Source organism: Macrosteles quadrilineatus, unplaced genomic scaffold, assembly GCF_028750875.1.
Source record: "Macrosteles quadrilineatus isolate MER2022 unplaced genomic scaffold, UCM_ALF_1.0 Scaffold_5__1_contigs__length_97177068, whole genome shotgun sequence".
Classification (NCBI taxonomy): domain Eukaryota; kingdom Metazoa; phylum Arthropoda; class Insecta; order Hemiptera; family Cicadellidae; genus Macrosteles; species Macrosteles quadrilineatus.
In genome coordinates this window covers 19,351,600-19,377,472 of record NW_026542598.1, presented here as the reverse complement: position 1 = coordinate 19,377,472, position 25,873 = coordinate 19,351,600, and the positions used below count along the sequence as shown (strand labels likewise).

General features: G+C 32.4%; 1 protein-coding gene across 1 annotated transcript in view; it reads right to left on the bottom strand.

The window, feature by feature from the left end:
- LOC128995144 (uncharacterized) overlaps positions 1–25,873 on the bottom strand; it is a 298,362-nt gene that overhangs the window by 33,604 nt on the left and 238,885 nt on the right. Inside the window, exons 5-15 of the mRNA XM_054420057.1 lie at positions 25,461–25,683; positions 21,450–21,617; positions 18,943–19,023; positions 17,834–18,043; positions 17,144–17,310; positions 13,899–14,010; positions 9,231–9,400; positions 6,421–6,465; positions 4,599–4,714; positions 3,791–3,952; positions 2,911–3,030 (exon numbers count right to left, since the gene is read on the bottom strand). Of these exons, the coding sequence (XP_054276032.1) occupies positions 2,911–3,030; positions 3,791–3,952; positions 4,599–4,714; positions 6,421–6,465; positions 9,231–9,400; positions 13,899–14,010; positions 17,144–17,310; positions 17,834–18,043; positions 18,943–19,023; positions 21,450–21,617; positions 25,461–25,683 (1,574 nt within the window). The remainder of the gene's footprint in view (positions 1–2,910; positions 3,031–3,790; positions 3,953–4,598; positions 4,715–6,420; positions 6,466–9,230; positions 9,401–13,898; positions 14,011–17,143; positions 17,311–17,833; positions 18,044–18,942; positions 19,024–21,449; positions 21,618–25,460; positions 25,684–25,873) is intronic.

The following is a 25,873-nucleotide window of genomic DNA, read 5'->3' as shown; positions in this document are numbered from 1 at the left end:
AATAATCAAACTAAATAAGTTTAAAACTGAATTTTTTTAGATTTTTAATTAGTTTAATTTTTATATTAAAATTATCACTTGGTTTTATTTTTCAACCACTATTTTGCGTAATTTTGATCTTCCTATTTATTTTTTACAATTTGTTCATATTTTTCTTTTTATTATGTTTAAATACTGCATCACTTATGAGTAAATATACCAAAATAAAAATTGAAAAAAATGCGAGTTTGGCTATTATTTATTATTGTATAATCTCAATTATTAATTATATTGTGTAAAAAAGTTTCACTAAAACCTATAAATATAATTTTTTGTAGATTATATTGATAAAATTAAATCATTAATATTTAAAAACTAATCCAAAAAGTTTTAACATACATACTTTTTACCAGACTATCCCATAACCCTATGATAGTTATGGTAAATTTAAAAACTTGTAAAATGCATGGACTAATATAATTTGAAAATTTCTTTAAATACATTAACTTTAAAAAATAATTTGCACATAAAAATAAATCTTTCTTTAATGCTGTAGGCCTACATTGGCCACTATCGCTTAATCTACGCCACAGAAGCCACATTGCAACAACACGTAACGGAATCATTGTTTTACTATTTGATACAAAACCACCGTTTTAAGATATTGCGCAACACACCCACACCTCACTCTTCCAGGGCTACCAAGCAACTGGCCATTTATCCGACAAAGTGTCGTAAAGTGGGCGAGGACCACACATACAATAAGAATATCGTACGACACAGTGTCGTACGACCGAAATCGTATAGTGGGCGAGAGGCCTTTGAGTTGCTTTTTCGTTTGATGTGTATTTTATAGCGGTAAGTTTAATAGTATAAAAGTTATAAAGCGTTAAAACCGGGTGAGTCATTTTGAAACACCCGGTATATTGTGTAGCTTATTAATAAGTATTGCATGAAAATAACATGAACATTGTATAAGTTTGCCAGGCTGTCACATACGAGTTACCAATTCAATTCTATTTTATTAGACATGTTAAGAAGATTTATTGAGGTATCATAGGTATCAACATTTATGATGGCAATAGAAACAGCAAACCTTACAAGTTGAGTTTCTTTTTTTTTCAAGTTGTATTATATAATGATCCTTATAACTTACAATTCTTTGGTGCATTATCCTTTAATTTTGTATGTTTAAACTCTTTTTTTACAGTTTTGCCTCTTTAAGAATACTCGTGCCAGAAAATATTATTGTGCTTGACACAGTTTGCAAAGATCTGTTTTTTTATTTCTTGAATAATCAAAAAATATTGTTAGGTATCATACTAAAATTCTATACTTTACATTTCTTGCTACCTTTTTTCTATAATTTACGATTGAGGGGTTTTATAAAGAAATATTTTCCATTACTTTATCTGTATGTTCGAACATATCAACCCTTACAGCTTTGATTAATCCATCTGTGTAAATTATTTTCTGCTGAGCTGGGTGTATTGGATAAATTCTCTAATAGTGTGTTAATTTCTCTAATAGTGTGTTAATTTTAAACAACAAAAACAGTTTGTTTACTATGGTAGATAATTTTCTACCATAGCAAACAAACTGGTTTTGTTCATATGAAGACTTATACATTTAAAGACCTAGGTCAGGTATTTTACCCCGTGGTTGACACAATTTGTGTGAGTTGTGAGTGTGTAGCCATGTCATCATGTAAACGACTACATAGCTTCAACATCTATAAACTTATTTTTTGTTGTCGCTTTTACAATTCTTTTGCCAATGGATTTGATTATATTTTCTATCTACCTTATGAATTATATTATGAGAAACTACTTAAGACTGAACTTTAAATACATCATAATGAACACTATTACTATTATGAGTTAAACTAAAAGATCTCAGAAACTTTTTTTATCGACAGATAGGGATTTTGATGGAATATCAAGGAATCTAGCATGTTTGACTATAAACACAAACATGTTATTTTAGCTCACAGTTTCTCTGAGAGTTGCAGATTAATGTTTGCAGTTCCATCTCCTGTTACTTTCTTATACTGATTCTAGTGACTATAACAATCATTGAACTGTTACAAGTTTTAGTTACTAACATACTCTTAGCTTTGTATATTGTATTTATTCAACCCCCATGTAATCAACTAAGTATTAGTTGGATTGTTTGTAGCTTGTTTGCATGCTAAGAGCTCAGGAACCATGTAAGGGAAGCGTAGTGTTAAGAAGCGTCGGATGCACTCTTGTCTTGTATCGTGCAACTCTGTTGTGTTACGGGTTATGCTTTACTACATAATTCGCTGCGATCTAGAAACGCTTGGCTGGTTATCTGATTGATTTTCACAATTCATGAGTTTAAGTGGAATGAGAGTTTTTTTAACGTTTCAACATTTTCATGTAGGTGAAAATTGTCTACCTCTGTTCCCTTCTACTTAAATGCAAAAGTAGTAATGTTCTTTGGTAACGTGTGATTTTTAGCCCTTCTGTATTTCGGGAAAACACTACTTTTAATCTACTTAAATCTGTAAGTTCCAATTTTTAGGGTTTCTTTAATTACAATAACAAATCCGTATGGTTAGATTCAGTGCGTAAACACCTATCTAAAAAAAGATTCAAGACTAATATTTGTTTATCCTTTTTATTTAACCTATCCTAGATACATTAATAGTTAGTTTTAATCGATATCATTTTCATAAAAAAAAACATTACCACTGCATAAAAGCTTGAAATTGGCCACAATTAAACCATGAACAACCAAACTAAATGACGTTTAACGAGAATAATGAGCATCGTACTACACAGTTCGGAGAATAGTGATAACCAATCAGTTGGCTTCTTCTATCCACATGTAAGACACACATTGGCCGACTAACATTCTAGCTTGGACGAGTACAGAAGCGATTAGCCAAGTTTTTGTTTGTGGTACCTAAACTCCTGGAAGGGGGGTTTTTCCACGTGACGCTACGAGTGGAGGGGGAGCCCCCCTGGGTTACCCCCGCTGGACTGACCGAGGACCTTCCTGGTCTATTGGCCACCAGCGTAACAGCTGGCAACATACAGACTCATCAGGAGTCGGTGGGCTTAGAGTCCGATAAACTAATAGGTTTGTAATCATAATGAAATTAATGTAAACATTTGTCACCTGAAGAAAAAACTTGAGTTTGATTAAATACAGCTAAATAATGTATGTTTGGTAGTAATCTTAAAATAACGTATACAGATTACACTTCTAAAATGTAACAGTTTGAGTAGGCTAAGCCTGTCGAATCTTTATCTTAAATGTATGACCGTGTTTTTGAACTGGTTAAAATACTGGACAACGTTTTGTATGCGATGAAGCAACCCATTTTCAGAGAAAGCTACAGTTTTAGGTAAGTGGAATTTTCAATAATTTGGTTGAATTGGAGCTTGTCCTGATGATGAATTCCTGCAACGCATCTAAATTTTTGGAAAGTTACGCCAGTATTGTAGCCAGTTCAAAAACAATGTCGTCCTCCTCAGGTCAAGATTTGGATACTTTGACCGTGGAGGCCTACCAGAGGTTTAACTGTAGTAGTTTAATTGAAGAAGTCAATCAAATGTTCAATATATCACTGACGTTGTATATAAACTTCAATTGAATAAATACTTGTTAGAATAGATGATGAACGGGTATAATCGATTAATGAAAAATGGAATGAAAGAGTCCCTACTTTATCATGACTTTTATGAATATTTTCCTACGTCTGCACTATTAGATCCTGGAACTTGTTCATGGACTACTTATACGATCATGTTAGATGTGCTATCGGTTATGTAAGACCTACCTTCTTCCTCCTGCGCAGGTGTGACTCTGGTTTCAATCTCTGATGTGGACTTCTGCCGTCGTAACAGCCTGGATTTGGCTTGACAACGCCCAACCTTTTCCTGACAGTCTAGATGAACATTCAGTTTGCACACTCTACACTTCAAGCCTTGTCTTGTGTGTCCTGTACATCCATGTACTCATTAACAATAGGCAATGCTCAAAACGTAGCCCTTTAACACGTTAATGTCGATATATTGACCATAATGAGCAACGTACTGAAGCATAAACTGCACTTGCATTAAACTGAGCATAATTCACCACGGGTAAGACGTATAATAGACATAATGTGTGTTGCAACATTATGCTAGTAGGTCTAATGGCATTAGGCGTGGCTTAGGACATTGTCTATAAATACAAGATTGAAGGTGTTAGCTCATACTTTTCTTTACATTTCTTAAAATCGATGATTTACAAATAATAACTTTAACTTTGCAGGTTTTATTGACAGTTAATTGTTTGTAAATGTACTTGTATTTTGAATGTTGGCGTAGATTTCTTCACAATGCATTACATTACTTGTTCAGGTCAATTAAGAGATATATTCATATATTTACCAAACAACGCAAAGAATATGGTGACAATGAAATTATATGTTATCAAATACCGTGTAACAGGTTACCTTACCATTGATATTTTTCTATAAACGACATAAGATAAAACGTTCATGCCGTCATTCCACTTCTTATGTCAAAATAAACAACTAATTTAACTTCTATTCTTTCAACCTAAACTGCATATCTCGATTGAAGGATTTTGTGGTACAATACCTCTTAAAACTTGAGAGCACACGTCACAAGGGGTTATTTTCTTGTAAGTGTACTCCTGGAACTGGTGTGCTGCAGACTCTAATCCTAGGTTTAGTCCACTATCTCTTCCGTTTTTCCTGTTTAGAAATAACACAATTACCAACAAATAATCAACTTTTGTTTTATTATCTTTTCTTTTAATGTAATACGGGTTGAGTCAGCATGTTAACTCATTGTATGATCAAACTAATTAGGATAAAAATACTCTAAGTTTGACTTTAGCATTGTTAGGAAATTAATGTCACTAACACTACTAATGATATTATAATTTACATTAAAGTAAATCTTTATTTTCTAACGTATATTTTTTACTTTAAAATAAACATTTTTCATTTCTTGTTGGAATTTAACAAATTTCTAACATTAAATTTAATTTTTGTAAATATGACTTTATGCTTCACGCTGCTTAAACGTTTACTATAGTTATTTGTGCAACTAGTGAGCAAAGTGAGCAATTGACTCACTCGAGAGAAATCCTTACTCACGAGACATAGGCGAGTGAGGAATGGTTCCTCGAGTGAGGCAACGACTGCACTTTGCGCTCGAGTTGCACATTATATTTTTCCTACAGTTACAATAAAACAAATAAATTAGTAAAGAAACGTGACATATTTTTACACAGAAGTGAACTTTTAATATGAATTTAATGATCAACACGATCAACAACAGTACAACAGGTGACCAGCTGATTTACAGCCAGTGCTGCCTACGTATTTTGCGCGCATACGACCTTGTCTGCATGTTACGCGCTCACTATTTCGTGCCTTCACGTTGCAAATCTGGAGTGAGACAAAGTAATTAGAGTGAGACAATGTTAACATTGTCTCACTGATGAGCAAATTGGCCACTTTGCTTTCTCAAATCAGTGAGAGAACATGTACATTGTTAGGTAACTGTAGGAAAAATATTGTTTTCTTTAGTTAGCTACATCCTATATAAAGACAAAACTACATGAAAGTAACATAAGCTACACAAACTATTTATTACACTGTAGTAATACTTCCTTGATAAAACTAGCCCTTATAGAGACTAAAAATTAAAAAAAATACAGTTTATTTACAAGCTAACGACAATACCTGGTCCAGATAGTCCCATCACTGGATCATGGGCATAGCACAGTGGAGAAGATAGTTGAAGTAATACAAACTGACTATACTTATGTTGTAGTGTGGTGAAGAAACGTGATAAAAAACAAAACTGTGAACTGTTCAATGTGATTACTGTGTTTAGGAAATAAGTGAGAAAAACATCAGGGGTGCAAGAATATCGTTTAGAAATGTAACTATCACATGAGATTATAACAATTATACTCCGGAAACGATAATTTACGTTGTAAAATTAATAACCAGTTGTTGCTGATCAAATACTGTAGAAACATAAAATCAAATTTTAATAATTAAAAATGTTTCCTGTAATGTTACATTCAATGTTAAAAATATCATGTTTCCTATTAATTAAAACCATTTTCAAAATGTATTAGGATTTCTTATAGAAAAGTGTTAGAATAGGACCTTGTAAATTTAAGATGGAATGGTATAGATAAAATTAACAAATAAAAATACATTAAGTTAAATAAAAGCAAAGCATATTAAAATAATATGATACATGTGATCAACGATAAGCCACAAAATAGACAACTGTTAAATACATGTAAGCAAGAAGTATATACATAGCGTTGACAAAACCGTACTAAACATCACCACACAGACTGCAAAACCCTTAAGAAGCGGGTGCAGCAAGTAACCAGCAAAACCTGACTCAAGTACAACAATCGGATATTTACCTCATCGCAATGATGGTGGAAACCGCGTGGTACATTTGGTTCTTTCTGTTATGGAATCGCAGAGTCGAAGCGTTTGAGAGAGAAAATATAAAAGGATTTAGGTAAAGGGGTGAAAGAGTTGCTCAGTGGAATGGACGAGGGTGGTGGAAAAACAAAAAATTAAAACAAAAACGACAATGGAGAGAAAGGAGAAAGATAAGAGGAAAGAGAGAAAAACACTGATTAGTAAACATCAAGAAAAAAACTAACTACGTAAAAAATAACTACACATTAAGTCGAAAGGCAAATGCATTAACATTTTTAAATATGTGAGTAAAAGGTTATGCTGCTTTTAAATAAAAAAGTAAACGATGATACATATTTTCCATGAAAATATTAAAATATGAACACAAAGCGCTTGTGATCAGATAAAAATGATAAAAAAATACATCTAGATCGTAATTTAATGGCTTGAAAGGAGTCTTTTTCTGTCATCTCCTAGGTGGAGAATGGGAGTGTTAATTATCATTTATAATTTAAAATATAAATTTCAAGAGTAATCTTGTAAATTAAAAATTAATGGAATGTTTTTATAGATTTTGAATTAACATTATAAATAGCAATTAAATCATTTTCAGAAATGTAATGTATGTAACTAGTTGTTTTAATTAATTGATTTTGCCCAATTATTATAACTTACTCACACGGTACAAACAAACTATGTAAAAGGATAAGACATTTTTACGTTATTTTTTGATAGTTCAGCAATAGATTTTCAAGTGGCGTTTTTACCAATCCCAATTTCAAAAGTTGTAAGTAGAGACTATGTGCAAAATATTGGTGCATAATTAACTTATTTTTGTACTCAATGGCGTAACAAAACCACAGTAAAATCGGATCCAGCCTTTTTTCGTTTGGTTCAAAGATGAATCACAAGAAGAAAATCAATATTAAAAGGTTTTGAGACCCCCTTATACAATCTAAATCACAAGATCTACTATAGTTTGGGGTCCCTAGGAAACACTTATTTGTATCAAAACTAATTTTATTCTACAAAAAATCTTAAGAAGAGTGTATACAAGCTTAATGGCTGCCGATTTCCAACTTGGATTTGAAAATTGTGTGTTTTCAGTGTTACGCCACTGAAAGTACAAACGCCTGAAAGCTTAGCTACATAGCTTGACATCCAGGCCTAACTAATTGTACTCTAAAGCAATCCATTGGTTTATTATTCATTCCTCTAGCAATGCACTACATGTGAAATCCAGTTTTAAGACTCCCAGAATATTCACTATTTAAAAAATAAACATTGTGTAATCAACTAACTAGATAACACTCCCCAGTGTGTTAAACGTAACCCCCTACTTTATAAAATGGTTTACATTGCTAGTGTCTAAACAAAATTCGTCAGTTTTTACCATATTGATCTTTTTACAGGAATATCAGCAAATCTCCATGGCCTAAAAAAAATGTTGCCTATATTTCTGTTGAACATAATGTTGAAATTTTAAATGAACAGTGAGGATAAATATTTAAAATATGCTATTTAAGTGCTTTATAACCTATTAATACATTAACCTCAAATAAATATTTAGTAATAATAAAAGAATAAAAAATAAATATATTGGTCACCTACATAGTTTTCTACCTTATAATACAACGTACTGTTTGGAATATACGAGAATTGAGCAAAAAAGAAGAAAATATATTTTAAATTTAAAACGCGTTATTTACGTTATTTTTCCTGTAATTGGCTTTAAAAATTTAAAAAATATCACAGTAAAACACAAATAATACTAGTTTCTGTTAGATGAATATAAAATTATGAAAACAATTGATTAACAAATACAGTTAAATCCTACAATTATGATAGCTATTATTTAATGAATCGTTACGTTTATTTTTACTCAGAAAAAAATTTAACTTTAGATATTTCCGAAAACACATGTACATTTTCTGAAATCAATATTTTTGAAACTCAAGACATTATAATTATAGTTTTGTAATTAAATATGTTTACCAGTTAACATTAAAATGGACAGTTTTCATTTGAAGGATTATTTGATAAATAATCAGTATTAGTACATATGATGCATACATCATGTATTAAGATAATGAATTATCTTAGATTTACCAAGCAAATATGTTATGTGTATACAATTATTATCAATGTTCTGACATATTAAAAATATATATATAGCGACGACTGATTTTTCTAGAAAGTATGTTTAATTGGGAAAAATATCAACCTCGATTTTACAATCGTTTATTTTAAAATACAATGTTAATACCGTTAATAAATCAAACTATTTTCCCTAAATGTTACTGCGTAATTTTTAGCTGATGCAAACAATTATTTATTATAAATCTGATAAATAAATTTAATGGGTTTAATAATGTTTTTTCGGTTACAAAATCTTTTTGTAAGTCTACGTAAGAAAAACCAACTTTTCTTCAGTAATTGTAACAAATTGTTTATTTCATGCAATGGTGTCTAAGGCTTTCCTTTTGCAAAAAAAAATTGTAAAAAACTGTTCAACAAAATTAAGTCCCTAAATTGGAAAATTCCCCAATAAAAATAATGTTTGAAAAGAAACACATTTTACATAATTATACAGATATTTACATTTTTACAATGTACTTTCAATATTCTATTTTATACTAGAAAGCTGAAATTGAGTTGCAAATGAGTTTAATAGTAAAATATGCATATAAATATTGCAATTATAAAATAGCAGCATTATAAACAGCCATTGGCTACGAATTTGGAAACGACTAAAGCTTAATACACCTAAAGTAAAACTAAAGTTAAGTATAATTACTCTACTTACTTTTCTCCCTCCTTAGGCGAGGTTCCATTGGACGGACCACTCGTGGTTTTTAAGCTTTTAAAAGCTTTCAACCATTTCGACTTCATACTTCCGGTCGAGGACGAAGACATTTTCCGGTCCCTACCACTCGCGCCTTCCGCCGAGTCGAGTTTGGACGCAAACAGTTCTTTCTGGAAAGAACAAAACAACTGTTATTTTAGTAAATCTAAAACAGGCAATGGATTTACTTTTCTTAGAAAAATTGTAAGTAATAACAGCGTTTATTGATTATTGGACTTTATTTATACATTTACAAAAATATTGTTTACAATTTTATACATTATTTGTATACTGCTGAAAATTGTTTGGAAAGTATTTTAACACAAGAATAATAGAGATAACAAGTTTAATAGAGATAAGCCTTAGGGTTTGATATCTGAAAAAATTGAAATTGAAATTAATGACATATAACAAAAGCTGATACCGTACTGAAAATCAAAGGGGTTAATAAACTACGCATAAATAAAAAAATAGCAAAAGTATGTAATTAAACGGACATATTTTTACAGCTTGTGGTATAAGATTCATTATATAACTACAGCTAGAAAGGTATTAAGGTTTATTGCAACAATAGTATGATAATATTAATGGATACATACTAAAATAAGTATGATGTATTCATCGTACTTATTTAATCAATGTTAACGTAAATTATTTAATATTATTTAATCATTTAACGTTTTTTTTTCATATAAATGTGTAATGTCATATTTAACATTACACTTTCATATGGAACAAAACGTTAATAATTGATGTTGTGAAGTGTAATAGCATTGAGCATACAAGTATAATTAAGTTTATACTCAATGGTAGCAGTATTGCCAATAAAAGGAAGCGAAAATAATAACAATAAAGGCCTCCTTCAGTATGTTGGCTGCAAAACTGATGCAGCATCAAGATTGTCTATCTGTTCTGTTCAGGCGTTCATCAAGTCTATTCCAAATTACCTTGTATGGTTTGGGTTACTTATTAAGTATATCAGATTAGGTTTTGGCTCCAAACACTGGGCAATGTATCATTTTTAAACTCCATTTCTGGCAAATAAGTTTTTATAAGTTTAAATGCACTTAATATAGCATGTTTTAAAAGTTTGCGCAAGCACAACAAAATAGATTTTAACTAAACAAAATAATTATTTCTGTTAAAACTGTTCAATTTGGTTAATTTTTGTATATGCATTGTTGATGTTTAATAGTTTAAATGGTCAAGTTTAACTTAATTGTCGTGGTTTTCTCTTATTTAAGTAATTTTGTAAAACCACAATTAAACAATAAGTTCCCTTATATCAAAGATGTTATAGTGCTACAAATTATCGCAGGGTATGTTGGTATTTATAAGGGCTATGACTATTTTTTACTCTATTTTTTACCTTTTAAGATCGTGTAAGGCGTGTGACCTGTGGGCTAAAACTACTTAATGAATTGAGAAAATTATTTTAGTGCACAGTATCGGATTTTACGCTAACTTAGAAATTTCTCTAAGGTTGAATACCCCTATGAATGGATGGCTGTAAAATTCCCAATTTTAGGGATGGAACTCAATAGTTTCGAAAAATTTAGCTACCTATTACAAGCTTTTTATCTGACAAAATAGGTTATGTATGTAATAGCTACTTGAAGATAAAATTTATCAGTTAACAAACTAGTTACACCAATAATCCGGTTTTATGCAGTAAAGCCAACTTTATTCAGTGACGCGATAAGTGATATTACAATCATTAATTTATTTGGGAACCTTTTTCAACGAGGGAGTTGATAAGATTAAATTTACATTTCCACTGCAATGACTTCTGATTTTATCCATAATACGCCTTTGATATTTACCGTATACATCTTAAAATCCAAGTAAAAAGTAGCTGAATTGTTAAGAAGGACAATTCGATGAAAAATTATATAAACCCCAAAATAAACCCCTAAAGTAAAAAAAAATTATATTGATATCACATTATATGAACAATTATTTAAATAAGATATTCCGTACTTTCACAATTGAAACACGATATAAAGAACTACTTCGATAATTCTGTTGGTTCAGTTTGGCAACACTGGATATAATAACACGCTATCAGGATGGATACTGTCAGACATCACGCAAACTGATGATAAGCGTGACATGTTGACCACGTGACTGCCACGACCTTCCAGGCACTAACGTCGCCATCTTGCCGTAACTTTCAAATAGACTCTTCCTTCCTCACTAGACATAGCTAGGTTGTCATGTGCCATGTTATTGACAACCGTCCTATTGTATATAGCACGGTCTTGGCAAATATGCCACACATACTGAAGTTAACAACTGATTGTGGTTGGGTTAATTGACATGAACGTGTTAAGAGTCTAAAATGATTCTTCCAACTTGTTGATCTTGAAAATTAAAACTGATTGTTACAGTAGTTATTTTTGTAAAGTTTTAGTTTTATTATTCAATATGATGTAAGGTTAGGGCGATAAGATATCTTGTGGTAAGCGTGACTATTAAATTAATTTAGAAATATGCTTTTTAAGGACGTTTAACTAATTATGGTTAAGTAATAAATTATCGGTTGAAATCTCACTTACCAAGTGTAAACGGATCTGTAACCAACCCATTACGAAATTCACAAATTCACAGCCTTAAAATCACTAACCGATAACACTTAAACCGTAAAATAATCAAATCTCTTAAACTTTTATATCACGAAAATACGAATTTTGTTAAATATCCGTTTGGGAAACGGAATTCGATCCGCTACCGACGAAAAAAGGCACCCGCTCTACTACCAAGGTCTACTCCAATCTAAATCGGCTACATTAAAAATTAAAGTCTGGAACGATATGTTGAGTGCATGGTAACGACGTATCGACTGCCCGGGCGACCGAAGGAGCGCCTGCGCGGGGTGGTGCGGCTCATAGTGGGTTTGAAATTCTATTACACATTAAAAATACCATAAATGGGGCAAACTATTCCAATTTCATTTGAAAACACCCTGTAAATTGCTAGCTACCACCTAAGTTGAGATGGATCAGATTTTCCCCATGATGAGTTAGGGAGTTCCCTTGCTGTCAATCATTAATTCGCGCACCAAATGTAGGTCAGAACAGGGGTGTCGTAACTGCAGCTACACTGCATTATCGTTCATGTTGAGATGCAACGGGGAATTGTTGTAAATATGAAATGAGTGGGTAACCGGTGGATTAGCTTTTTTTTTATCTCAGACCGATTGCTGCATTTTTTAAATATTTTAGGGCGTCATTATGAATATTATTTCAATATTAGGATGCTGAAATTCGCGACGGAAATTGATAAGACGGATAGAAAATTAATTAGTTTAACACCTACTTTAAATATTAAGATGAAAAAAATATTTAGGTATATTAAGATTAATAACTTTCTGAATTCATGAATAATATCTAAAATGAATTGAAATAGCACTTTTGAAATAACTATTTTTATGTATTTTTTATGTAATATGTATTTTAATTCTGTAAACGTACATTCAATTGATCAATTCATTGAATGCATAAAAAATGTCTCGTATTTTTTTTTATTTTGGAAGTAAACACGCTTTTGCATACTCCTAGCTGTACAAGGGGTTAAAATATAATTGTGGCTCGTTCCTTTTTATAGTATTTCATGAATTTTTGTATTTTTCAAGAGGCAGCATGCACATGAAATACTCCGCCAAAAATTCTACATAATGCATACCGTACTGAAAAATGTATTTAATTTATTGTTGGCAACTTTAACTCCAAATTTTACCTCAATTATTTTTTACTTGTTACCAAACATTTCATATACAGATAAAAATAACATTGAAAAAGGTTGGAAAATTATACCTTATTGGTAAACTGTAAAAATTTGTAGTTTATAACAATCGGTTTACATGAACGGTGATCTGTTTATCAGATGATTATTTAAACACTTACCCTATTGAAATATCTTAATCTACACACATTGGGTACACTTGAGGAGAATTGTAATAAAATATAATAGAAGCACATGCCATTGGCTTCTGTCCGTTTGGTTAACTTCTAAGAAACACAAGGCATCACAAAATAAGAAGTATCATAGCAAATGCCTTCCGAAAAAGGTATAATACATGGGAAGTGCTAGAAGAAGTACACTGTCTTTCTTCTAACGGAAGCACCAGAAGAGTAGGTATTTTATTGATCGAAAGAGAAACAAACAAAGGCATAAATCTCGATCCAGCAATTCGATTTGAAACAAACCTAAATCAACCTAATGAAGTGAATGAGGAAAAGAAAAAAAAATATGAATCTACCTTTGAATGTTTCAAGGAAAATTTCAAAAATGTCGAAAATTGAGGTGATTGGATTGTTTATTGGTTTCAGAGGAACATTATCAAAATTTTTTGTGAACTTTTAGAAACAATATTATTTGGACAGATCCTTTTAGAAAATTATTATCCATGAAACATTAAGAGGTCCATTGACTATAATGAGAAATCATTTATGAGAAATCATTTACATGGCAAACATCACAATTAATCAGTCTTATAGCTGTTATGATCATTCAATATTTTAAGTGTACATTTTCTTTAGTGTCATTGGTAACTTTATTTTTTTATGGCAGACGTATTTATTTTTATTAATAAGTTATTTTCTCTAGTATATTAATAGTTAACTTTACCTGTGCTCTGACTGCCGCGAGGTGTATCTGTGCTGTCCGCAGGTCGAACCTCTTTATGCTGATGTCTTCTTGTAGCTCGTTCACCTTGTTGTACAGCTGAGACTCCAAACTCCTGCGTCACATACTAACTATGTTATTTGAGAGTTGATAATTAGTACAATATTGATTGTACGACAAGAACGGACAATTACATGACTGCATCAAATTGTCGCTCAGCGAGATCATTGTTTTATTTCAGGATTTTTTGCTTCTTTTTAACTACAATCTGTGGGGGTGGGGGTTCTTTTGTAATGTAAGAGTATTAGAGTATAAGTAGTATAGTATAAGAGTAGTATAGTAGTATAGTATTAGAGTATGTAATATAAGAGTATATTGTAATGTAATGTAAATCATTTTGGCTGTAATTGTGTACTTATCTATTGTTATTAATATATGGCTGCCTGTAAACATTTAAGACTAGCTGAACCAAAGAAAAAGGATCATTATTCTCTGTGTTCAGTTTCTCTATATTTAGTTTGTTATTACTATTATTATTATTTTTTTGTTACTAAAGGTATAGACTTCAGTTTGACAATGTAAGGATTGACCCCTGACACATTTAGGAATATTTTGGTGTTTAGACCGCTTTCCCATAGTTAGTATTCTCATATAAAATTTCACTGCCTATATAGGATTCCCATAGTAATTTTGTTGTGGATTCGTAAAAAGATCGTGACAGTTTAAAATGAATAATGGGTATTGGTAACATTTTATATTAATTTATTAGTAACTGAAAGACTTAATTTCTCCATTTACTTCAGAAACACTGGCTAAAATATTACAAATTACACTGAGTTAGTTTAACATCCTCTTAAATAATAGCACAAGAAAACTTTGACTTGGTCTAACAGTAAAAGAAAATTATTAAGAACAATAATCATCCGATAAATAAGAACAAATTTTACTTTGAGAGGTAATTAGGTTTATTTGTACAAAATGCACGTATTATCAAATCACAACTATAATGATCGCCCCACACAAACAAAAGGTGACGGAACCGTTTTTTGTACTATTGATTCCATTTGAAGCACTTACAAAATGGTAAAATATATCGTTAATGAGTGGATGTTAAATGGAGAAGCAAACGCGGAGCCTCAAAGGAACAGAGCTCAATTAATTGATGTTTACTTGTACTTCGCATCACTTAAACCCTGAGGATGAGAAGTGTGTATTACAGAGATAAGCTGTCTGCTACAATGTACTCTTGTGAGTGTAACCCACAAGAAGAACCCCTAATATGTAAGAGGGTTATTGTTGGTATGTTAAATTTTGCCTTTTTATAAAATACTAGAGGTTGTCCAGTGGTCGAAAACTCTACCAAACATGTAATTTACAGGCTTCTCTATTTTCACCCCAAGCTGTAAATAAAACGTGTGTTTGGAATTTGTTCTATTTGTTTTGATTTTCTGTTTATATTTCGTTGTCATTTCGGTACCGGCATAGCAACCCATACGGCCTATATTAATTTTTAAAAATTTAAAAATCATTTTTTGTCCTTATTTTTTGAGTCTATTTTAATTTATTAAGGCATTCTGCACATATACAGGGAAATATCTTTTTAACAGCATGCGTAGATTTTGCCAGCGATGCAAATGAGCTGAAAAAGGGGGTTTACAAGAAACATGTTAACCTATTTATATATAGGATATACTCGTACACAATATGCATTGTCCGACATTGAAGTTTTAAACGAAAATAATTAACACTAATATTAATATTACAGTGTTACGATGTAATATTATAGTTTCGGTTATTATGTTACGTATTTCAAAAAAATCTACCTTATAAAGTTCAACTTTTTCGAGCTCCTTATTGTTGGAGGCCTCTATTTATCTTGAATTTGCCGTCCACATGGCCCTTAGGCCTGTGCGGAGAACGTAAGAAAAGCAAGGGGCAGACTGGTAGGCCACAATACAATCATGAAACTGATACATTATAAATGAGTGCTCTATAACGCGATCCCACGGCGGCTCTACCTTATCTTTACAGTTATAGAGACTCATATCACTCTAAACTAGTTTAATGCCCAATCATGAATATGGCTAAACTATAGAACATCGTTAATCCAAAGCTTAGGCTGTAACATACACTATTCTTCTTCATAGTCAATAATCTATTAATTTGAAACTGTTTTTCTTTGTCATAGCTATTTTGAGAGAACGGCTGGGTGTAGAAACTCGGTAGAGGTGTCTAAAGAAAGGTCTTGGTCTGTAGATGAGCCATCAAAAGAGAAACATGGTGAATTCCCTTGGGGCTCTGCCCCAGAGGCCTTTAAATTCCCATCCCATGTTATTCTTATGGAGGAAAATGGGGTTTTTGTCACAGCTAATTTGAGAGAACGGCTGGGCGTAGAAACTTGGTAGGGGTCTCTAAAGAAAGGTCTTGGTCTGTAGATGAGCCATCAAAAGAGGAACGAGGTAAATTCCCATGGGGCTCTGCCCCAGAAGCCTTTAAAGTTGCCTCTTCAGATTTGTTTACATTACGACCATATGCATAATTCTACCCTACTTTTTAATGAAACAGCTGTTAATATTTAAATTGTGATTTATTGAATTTGTCAAAATGAAGTAGCCTACAGTATTTGCAATGGGGTTTTCTGATTTTAAATTGGATTTTCTTCTGCATCGTGTCATGTTTTGCAATATAATGTTCTATTACCAAATCAGTGGAAAATCCTAATATCACAGTAACTCTTGATATTCTTTGGCGTATTGCATCTGTAGACGAAACTTGGGTTGGTAAAATTATTACAATGGAAAAAAACGAGAAATCCTGGACAATTTGATATAGGCTAAAAATAAAACTGAATTAACAATATGCTACATTTCTTTGAGCAATCATTGAAATAACCGATTTGCAAACAATGGAAACATATAAAAAGTCATAGAACACAACTAAGTAGAAGAAAAGAAATAATGTTTTTTTTTTCATTTTTAATTGTTATTATAGACAACCTAATGCACAACCTATAAGAGGGAAAAATTTGTAGAAACACTAAAAAATCAGCTTTTTGAGAAAAGATAAGATATTTATAAAAGATTTTGATTATATCTAACTGTTGTGTAGATCGTGAGTATTTCCATAATCTTCGTGAGTCGCCTGTAATGCTTCGCAATTGCTCGAATTCGAGCAACAGGTACACTAGTACTGCTATGAATCATCAAGACAATGCTAGCAGACCTTTGTATCTACTATTAGACCCTCACCTCTGCTGTATCCTGACCATGGTGTCCAAGGCGTCTTGCAGCTGCTTGATCTGTGTCTCCAGCTCCACCGCCTCCACTCTCAGAGCCTCGTACCTCGACCTCACCTGGATGGAGGCTAACCTATCTACCACCACCTCGTTCTTCAGAGGCGCTGGTGCGTTTAGGTCCTAGAATATCCAATAACACAAGCTATTGAAAAGATTTATTGAAATGGGTTGTTTAGAATTTGCCAAGTTCACACCCTATATGTAGAGTAAATAATCCGCATGTTTCATCTCGGCCTTTAAGGTACGTAACGCACTCTCTACAAATATGACTGGTGTAGGGAGCTTGAAATAAGTATGTTAAGACGTAAGTTTTTTGCTCAAGATATTCAGATTATTGAAAAAAGTTGTTTGTTTCTAGGTTGGAGAGATATTTTATGCTATAGAAATACCTTTTATTCAAGGGTAAAAATAACTTTCTTGAAATAAATCTGCTTAAAGTCTGGCATAAGACCCTCTTCAGACTTCCAATAATATCAGAAACTGATTAAAATGTAGCTTGAGTGCCGTTGCATATCCCTCTTTTCCTCCTGCCACTTAGATACTGTATAATTGAGCAGAATATCATATATAACCCAGCTAACTATTATGAATCTATGTAGAACAATCAGAGAGCCATTTTATGACATAGAGGTACAGTACTAACATTGATTGGTGGTCCGTCGGCCATCGAAGGGTCGGCCTGAGTGTCTTGCTGGGGAGGTTGAGGGGGAGTGAAGACTCTCAGACGGTGAGAGGGATGGGCCTGGGGAGGTAGGGGAGCTAGGGACCTCACGAAATGTGCTAGATCCGTAGTGGGGGAAACTGCTCTGCACTGATTGGACAGAACTTCGTAGCGTCTTGACTGCTCCGTCGCCTACAGGACAAAGAACCATGAGTAGAATACAGTACTTTTGATTGTTAAATATAAACATTCCATACTTATATTGAAGATGTAGTTAGGTTTAGAATATAAAAGATCGTAGTTGAATTGAACCACCGATAGAGTGCTGATGTAAATTACTGATTTATTGTAGAATATATACCCCAATTGTTAACCATACAAATATAAAAGAACAGCGTATGACTAAGTACAGCATATTTTTTATCTAACATCAACAAAAACCTAGAGAACTCTCTTTTTTTATTTAAACTGAAGTAATAGATTTTGAAAACGAACTATTTTTTAACATCTGATTCCTTCGTTTTTACTTTACCTTACTTAAATCGAACACCTTACATTCAGTGTTACTTTTAATTAGGGCATGAAAATTGCTTAGTCATCCGACTAAGCTTAGTGTTTAGACCGACTAGTTCATATAGACTTAGTTTTACAAGAGGAAATGTTTGGGTGGCCTTCTAAACGAACTTTATAAAATTTGATATAAAGCTCACTTCTTAAAGTCTCTTTTTGAAATATAAAAACTTAAATTTTATACTTAGCCATACATTTGCTAAGTGCACAATTTTGTTCTTTATATCGAATTTATGTTAATCATAAATTAGTTTATAAACGGAAATGCTTAGCAATAAATCGACCGTGGAATGTTCGCACTGCCTGAATGTCCACTACACTACTTAGATATAAATACAAATGTTTATTAGAAACTATGCCCATTTTATTCTTTGTCAATAATCATATGAGGGAGACATCAGTTAACTTGACATCTTTGACATACGAAACCTAATAAAAAAGTTGTCTAAACACTTTCAGTATTATTATTTTCAAAATTATTGCTAGTTCTATAGCAAGGACAAAGTGTTATAAAGTCATACCCTGCTGGATATAACTTCAGCTCCCTGTTGTAGTGAGTCGGATAGCGTCGTGCACAGATCCGAGTACACCTCTTCTAGCTCCTGCAACATTGAAACAAAGCTAACAGCAATGACAATACAGATTCAAAATCATAAACATACAGTACTTACATCAAAATGGTCAAATATCCTTTTAAACTATTTTAAGATTAAAACTATAATCAAATCAAAGTCTTGCTAAAACACGTAGTTAAGAACGAAATTTTAAAGTGAAACTTGTCATACACTAATAACCTACGAAAATCAACGTTAAAATATTTTGGAGCGAAAATAGTTAGTTCCTCTTTGAAAAATCTTGAGGCTAAATTAGCAACGTCGCAAGGAAACGTCTTTTAAGAACGGAAGGGCCTTAATAGTGCCTGAGGAGCGACGTTAGCGTGTAAAGGGTTTAAGCAACATCATTATTCAAATTTGATGTTGATATTGCGGTTGTAAAGAGGTTAGTCATTAGGACAAAGGGTAACCCCGAGCACGACTTTCAAACTCATTCAGTTTTTTACGTTGACAAAGAATACCACGTTTAAACTACAAAGAGCTGCGAGCGACCGGCTTGACATCTGGGAAATTGACTTCCTTTAGATAACATTTTATCAGTGGGTTGTTTCAATTTTACCTCCAGAACCGCTTTTAGATGGTAACTGCTTCATTTGAATTCGAAACAACCAACTTGACTCGAGTTCAAAAGACTATTTTGTAAATGCCAAGAGCAGTTTTACGTCCAAACATTGTTGACGGTGTTAAAATATACCTTTCAACGAAATACTTTTGGTGCTGCACTTACATTAAAAATGTTTAAGGTTTAAATGTTAGAACAATCCTTTTATGATATTTCATAAAATACTCAAAACTAAATATAATTTTAGTATCAAGTAAAAGTTCGAGTGTTTTACCAGCTCGTTTTGCAGTTATTAGTATTTTAAGCAGTACAAAAATTAATTTTTTGTAGGGCTGTAAATATTTTAGCTGATAAGTCAAATCTATACATAAATATCAAAAACCTAGGTTTGGTTGCATAAAATCTGTTTACAAACAGGTAGCGTAAAGTAACTTCTCCATATTACAGGATAGGAGAGTTTGACGCAGTGATGTGGTGCAGTAGGTAGCTTGTTTCTAATTAAGTACATGTTTACCAACCATAAGACATGCTTGCTTACACATAACATTCCCACTATGCGTGATACTTCATTAACTACACAAGGCTTACATTAAACTCGATTGTAAGTCAGTAGTACAGTATCAGTAAACCAATAGCCAAGTATTACTTTAATAACAGTCATTATCTATCTATCTATATATTAATAGGCAAGCATGTTTCTTTAAAACCTTTTTTCTCAGGTCGTGTGCATCGCAGAGAAAATCTACGCATACTGTTGGAAAGATATTTTCCTGTAGATGTGCAGAATGCCTCTAAAAATTAAAATAGGCTAACAAATAAGCACAAAAGATTAATTTGAAAACTTCAAAAAATTAACATGGAGCATATGGGTTGCCATGATGGTGACGAAATAACAACAAAATGTAAACAGAAAATCAAAACAAATGGAAGAAATTCAAATCACATGTGTTATTTACAGTGTGGGGAGAAAATAGAGAAGTCTGTACATTAATTATTTTTGGTCGAGTTTCGACCACAGGACGACCACTAGTATTTATTAATTAAGCTTGAAAAGAAACGAATCTGACCATTGTTGTACGAGTAGTACCTTTGACTATCAAAACAATCTTCAGTATCGAATAGTCAATGGTAGTACATGAGTAGGTTTGTAAGTAAATTGTTATAAATATAAATTTGTGTCCAGTATTAATTTACAGTTAGAATTTTTTTATGACTGTTTAAACACTTAACTTAATTACTGTTTACTGAAACATGTAAATTATATTTTTTTTAGAGTAAGTAAGTTTTATATGAAAAAAGTATCATCCAGTTTTTTTAACAAAGGGCAAAATTTCTTGGTCCATACCATAAAAATTAAAAAAAATCAACCGACTACCACACAATTTTGCAGAAAAACCAATGTATTTGACTCCATTAATCCGACAACAAGTGAGAGCTCTGACAGAGAAGCAAGAATTAAGAGGCAAAAGAAACCTCAAATAACCACCACTTCTGTTCTGGATGTATTGGCTTGCCCAAGTATTCTGAAGGAATAATCTGTAACCTCAAAAAAGGTTGCAGACGTAGTTAGATCTCAAACCTCAGGAATAATTGACAAAAGTTTAAAGGGACTGAAGAAATTGAGGAGGGCAAAACAACCGGAAAGTGAATTCCGGTTTATTCTAATTTTTGTTTATAGTATTTTTCTTACGGTTAGTGTTTTGACCACAACACGTTTCGGGAAATAAGGGAACCCCTTCGTTTCTTTGACATCTTTTGGTTGGTTTGTTCTTATTCAGAATACAAATTTACAGTATATAGTAGCAACAAATTTGTTATTCAGCAATGGACGTAGTAACAAAATTTACCCTACCTGCAGCAGCAATGGTAGCGTCTCTTGGCTGTAGGTGTCGACCATGCCGTTGGTGGCGTGAAGCTGTGTGACGTAGTTATTGTGCGCGTCGAGATAGGCGGCCAAGGTAGCGGTGTTGGAGGGTGACGCCATGTGGCCCAGGTACGACGCCTTGTAGTCCTGACGAGCCTGTAGCACAACAACAATATACAACAACTGACACTGGCTATGACGTAGTTATTGTGCGCGTCGAGATAGGCGGCCAAGGTAGCGGTGTTGGAGGGTGATGCCATGTGGCCAAGGTACGACGCCTTGTAGTCCTGACGAGCCTGTAGCACAACAACAATATACAACAACTGACACTGGCTATGACGTAGTTATTGTGCGCGTCGAGATAGGCGGCCAAGGTAGCGGTGTTGGAGGGTGACGCCATGTGGCCCAGGTACGACGCCTTGTAGTCCTGACGAGCCTGTAGCACAACAACAAAGTAGAACAACTGATACAATCACTTATTGCTTCAACACGTTTTGATCTAGTAGTGGAATCATTTTATGAGAAATTATGACCTTACTCCAACAATATTGCAACAGAAGAATATTTTTCTAATGATAGTTTTAATATTAGGTTTTTTATAAGTGTCTTTAATAATTCCTAATAATAGATCACCATCAATATTGTTTTGGCAACATGCCCACAAATCAAAATTGGCCACCGTACATATTTGCTAAAATAAAGTTTTGGATAAAATATATATTTTGGCATTCTTATTGGCAGCCATTTTGAATTTTCGGGCCTACGATTGATGGCAACTTTTGAGGGTTTATCACACACTCCTAGCTATAACAAAAATAATCGTTGTGTTGCAATTTTGTTGGAGCTCAACACTAAAATTAATTGTCACACACTATAATCGTGTGAAAACGTTAACGATGCTTATTGAAGATCATGCACAATAAAGTCATGGATTAACATAATTGAAAGCGATGATATTGATAATACAAAACTCAATTAAAATTTGAAAATGTAAGATTGGTCTTCATTAAAATACACCACCAATTTCCTTGATTGAGACAAATCATGTAAAAAAGTATTGTATAAAACTTGAACTTTAATATTTGTCTTTTACCTATATTAACTGCTATATATTGGGTATGAGTCTAGGTTATACTACAAACGAAGTTTATTTATTAGTTTTGTTACCCTGTTAAGAAAACCGAATTTTTTACTAATATTATTTCTCAAACCGAATTCGTTTTGTGCCTATACACAGGAGGTTCTCAGAAGAGTCCGCACGAATAACTTTAACAGTTGATCGAACTCTTCCAATGTTAAACCCAGTCAAGATCCAATGTCACAAAACCAGCTTAAGGAATATATTCTAAGAATACTTTCCTTTACGTTCAACTTTGTGGAAGTATAAGATACAATTATAAATCAAGCCTTAGGTACAAGCTTTAAGTTTTGGAATTAATTTATAACACTTTACCTAATCATATGGCCTAGATATTCTTTGAATGAAACCTTACCTCCTTGTACGATTAAACCAAAGATTTTTCCGCCATGTCAAAATTATGTTGTTGGAAAATAATTTCACGTTTTCGATGTGCAGTTTTTACCAACCTAAATTATAACCAACCATTCAGTTTTAACTAAGTTAGTTCAAATATAAGTGGAGAAGAAGTTTAAATTGAGTCTGTTTGTTATTTTGGATGTACAAAGAAAAACAGACTCAGTTCCAATGCTTTCCTTTTACGTTAAATTGACTGGCAACATCAAATTTCGCTAAAAGCATCTATTGTTACCTAACTAGAAAACATCCATTATGTAGTGTTTGAAAGTTTACTTCCTGCAAACTGTTGCTTGTTGCTACAAGGATCCGTTTATGCTTACTCGTATTCAACGATTCAAACAATTTTTAACGTCAAATGAGCCAATTATAACTATAAATTAATAAAGGATGATATTCTAATTTTCTGTAAAATTAAGAATGATAAACAATTGGAGTTGAAGACCATTTTTGGTAAGATATTGGTATGATAGATGTAGTACAGTACTTTAAATATTTAATCAATTTATTTTCAATATTTACAAACATTTCTTAAAAGTTCAAAACAAAATACATGCGTTTGAATTTATTATTGGGCAAATTCTTATTTATCCTAATAATTCACAATCAATCGAAGTAGAATGCGGTTAAAAAGTGTTATGAAGAAACTAGGAGAAATATTTGTTATGCTCTTAATCATTGGCACAAAGGTATGTAATATTGTTTACATCTCCAAGAATATATTGGTAATACTACCAAAATACATTTTATGATTTTTCTTATTTTGCTTTCTAAAGGTATTTACCATTTTGTTGTTATTTATTGAAGAAGTAAAAAAAAAACTGTATAGTATATGAAAACAGTTTATAATTTTAATTTATAATTTAAGTTCAGTAAGCCAGTCGATCTCATGTTTGAACAAAACACTAGGTTTAAAGAACCTTAAACAACTTAAAACTTACAAATTGACAATTCGATAATGAATAACATATATATATATATATATATATATATATCAATTTAAAGATTTACTACTTATATTTAGCACTGACATGAAGACTTAGGTGAAATAAGTACAAAGCTTTGTTTTTCAAACATCAACATTAAGTAGTTAAGGTATAGGCATGAGATTTATATAAATAACATTTTAAATGTTTAAAGCGAGAATACGTTTAAACTATTATCCACGCAATCAATATTTTAACACTAAAAAAAAGAAAATAAACAGTGTAGCATTGAAAATTAAACATAAAACCTCAAATATACAGAGAAATTAAACTGTACATATTTACAATGTGAAATAGCAAGGGATGGCGGATGTGGATTGAGCGTGGTTTTAAATAGAATCAGTTATGGTTAAGGTTGAGTAGTTGTGGCCAAGGTAGGGATGTTGTGGTTGTACACAATGGAATAGAATTTCTCTGGACTCTACAACTCAAATTTTTGGCAAAATCGTATACATAGGATTACAATTTTGCGTTATCTTTCTATGTAAATTTCAATAACCCAATTTGTGGTTTCTTAAATTATGAATAACATTTATCATATTCACACTTTTGAAGGTTTTTAAAGAATAAGAAAAATATAATATTACAGTAGAAACAAAATTTTAAGTATAACCCATTCGAGGGCTGTTCAAAGTCACCTTTTTCTACTGTTAATCCAGATAATATTTCCGCCAAAGTCTTAAGTAGAACAGGATGTAGCTTTGACTTTATAATAACTTGAGAAATTTGTTGCAAAAGTTATCAAGTTGACGATGTTCAACGATTCAACATAATTGAAAACTAATCCTCTCAGAATAAACTTAACTATCACTAAAGCAACAAAACAAGGTATTACCTAAGTGTTTGTGCTCACCATTTAAAATATAAATTATATTACTTTGACTATCCAGTGATATAACAAATCCAATGATATTAAGAACTATACGTCTTATTTTGTATTACAATTTAAATGGCTTATTTACATTTTGAATGCACTTACAATTGCATTAGAAAATGTTATCCATCCTATTCAAAAGGCCTCTATGAAGTCCTTTAGGTAGATTAAATTACTCATTTTATGGCCTTAATTTTTATTTCATAAGTTCTGGTAAGTAGCTAGATTTTTACTTACAAAATAATATTCATTGATGGTTGTTATTAGCGTAACATTTGAACCGGATCATTTCGAAAGAATATCTGTATACTTTAAACCCATAACTGGATTGCACCAATGAATCAGCAGCCCTCCTCATTAGTTTCTCTTATGTGACAGAAAATGTTTTACAATTTAGTGCTGAATGAATATTATAAAATTAAGAATAATATAAGTTTATGAATATTATAAAATGCGCCTCTCGACACTTTTGATGCATCTAAACTCAAACTGTAAATGTATATAATATACGTGACCATATATCGATAGCAGGGCTATATAGCCCCGTATCGATAGAGTCACAACAACACTCGCCAATATCTAAACTGATCTCATGATAAGTTTACCTTGGCTAGTTTCTCTTCAGCTTTGTTGACTACAAGCTCAAACGACTCCCGGTGGGCGAAGACCTTCCTCGCCTGGACCTTGCGGTGGAAGGATCGCTCTAGGAGGGGTCGAGAAACCTGACGGCCGAACACAGAGGCGATGTCGCTGTGAGCCTGGGAGTCTACCTCCACCTCTTGTAGCAGGGTCTCCCAGGTGTGAAATAGTGAACTGGGACAGGCCGGACTGCCAAGGAAAATTAATATGAACAATAAGATAAAAAAAAGTTGAAAATGTAGAAAAAATATGTAGTTTCACGAGTAAATAGGGCTTTACAGATAAATGTTGGTATTCGACTTGAAAAAGCATGTGCCGTCACATGGATATTGGTATTTTTATGTAGATGACTAACCAACCTGTAGCCTAAAGTATCACT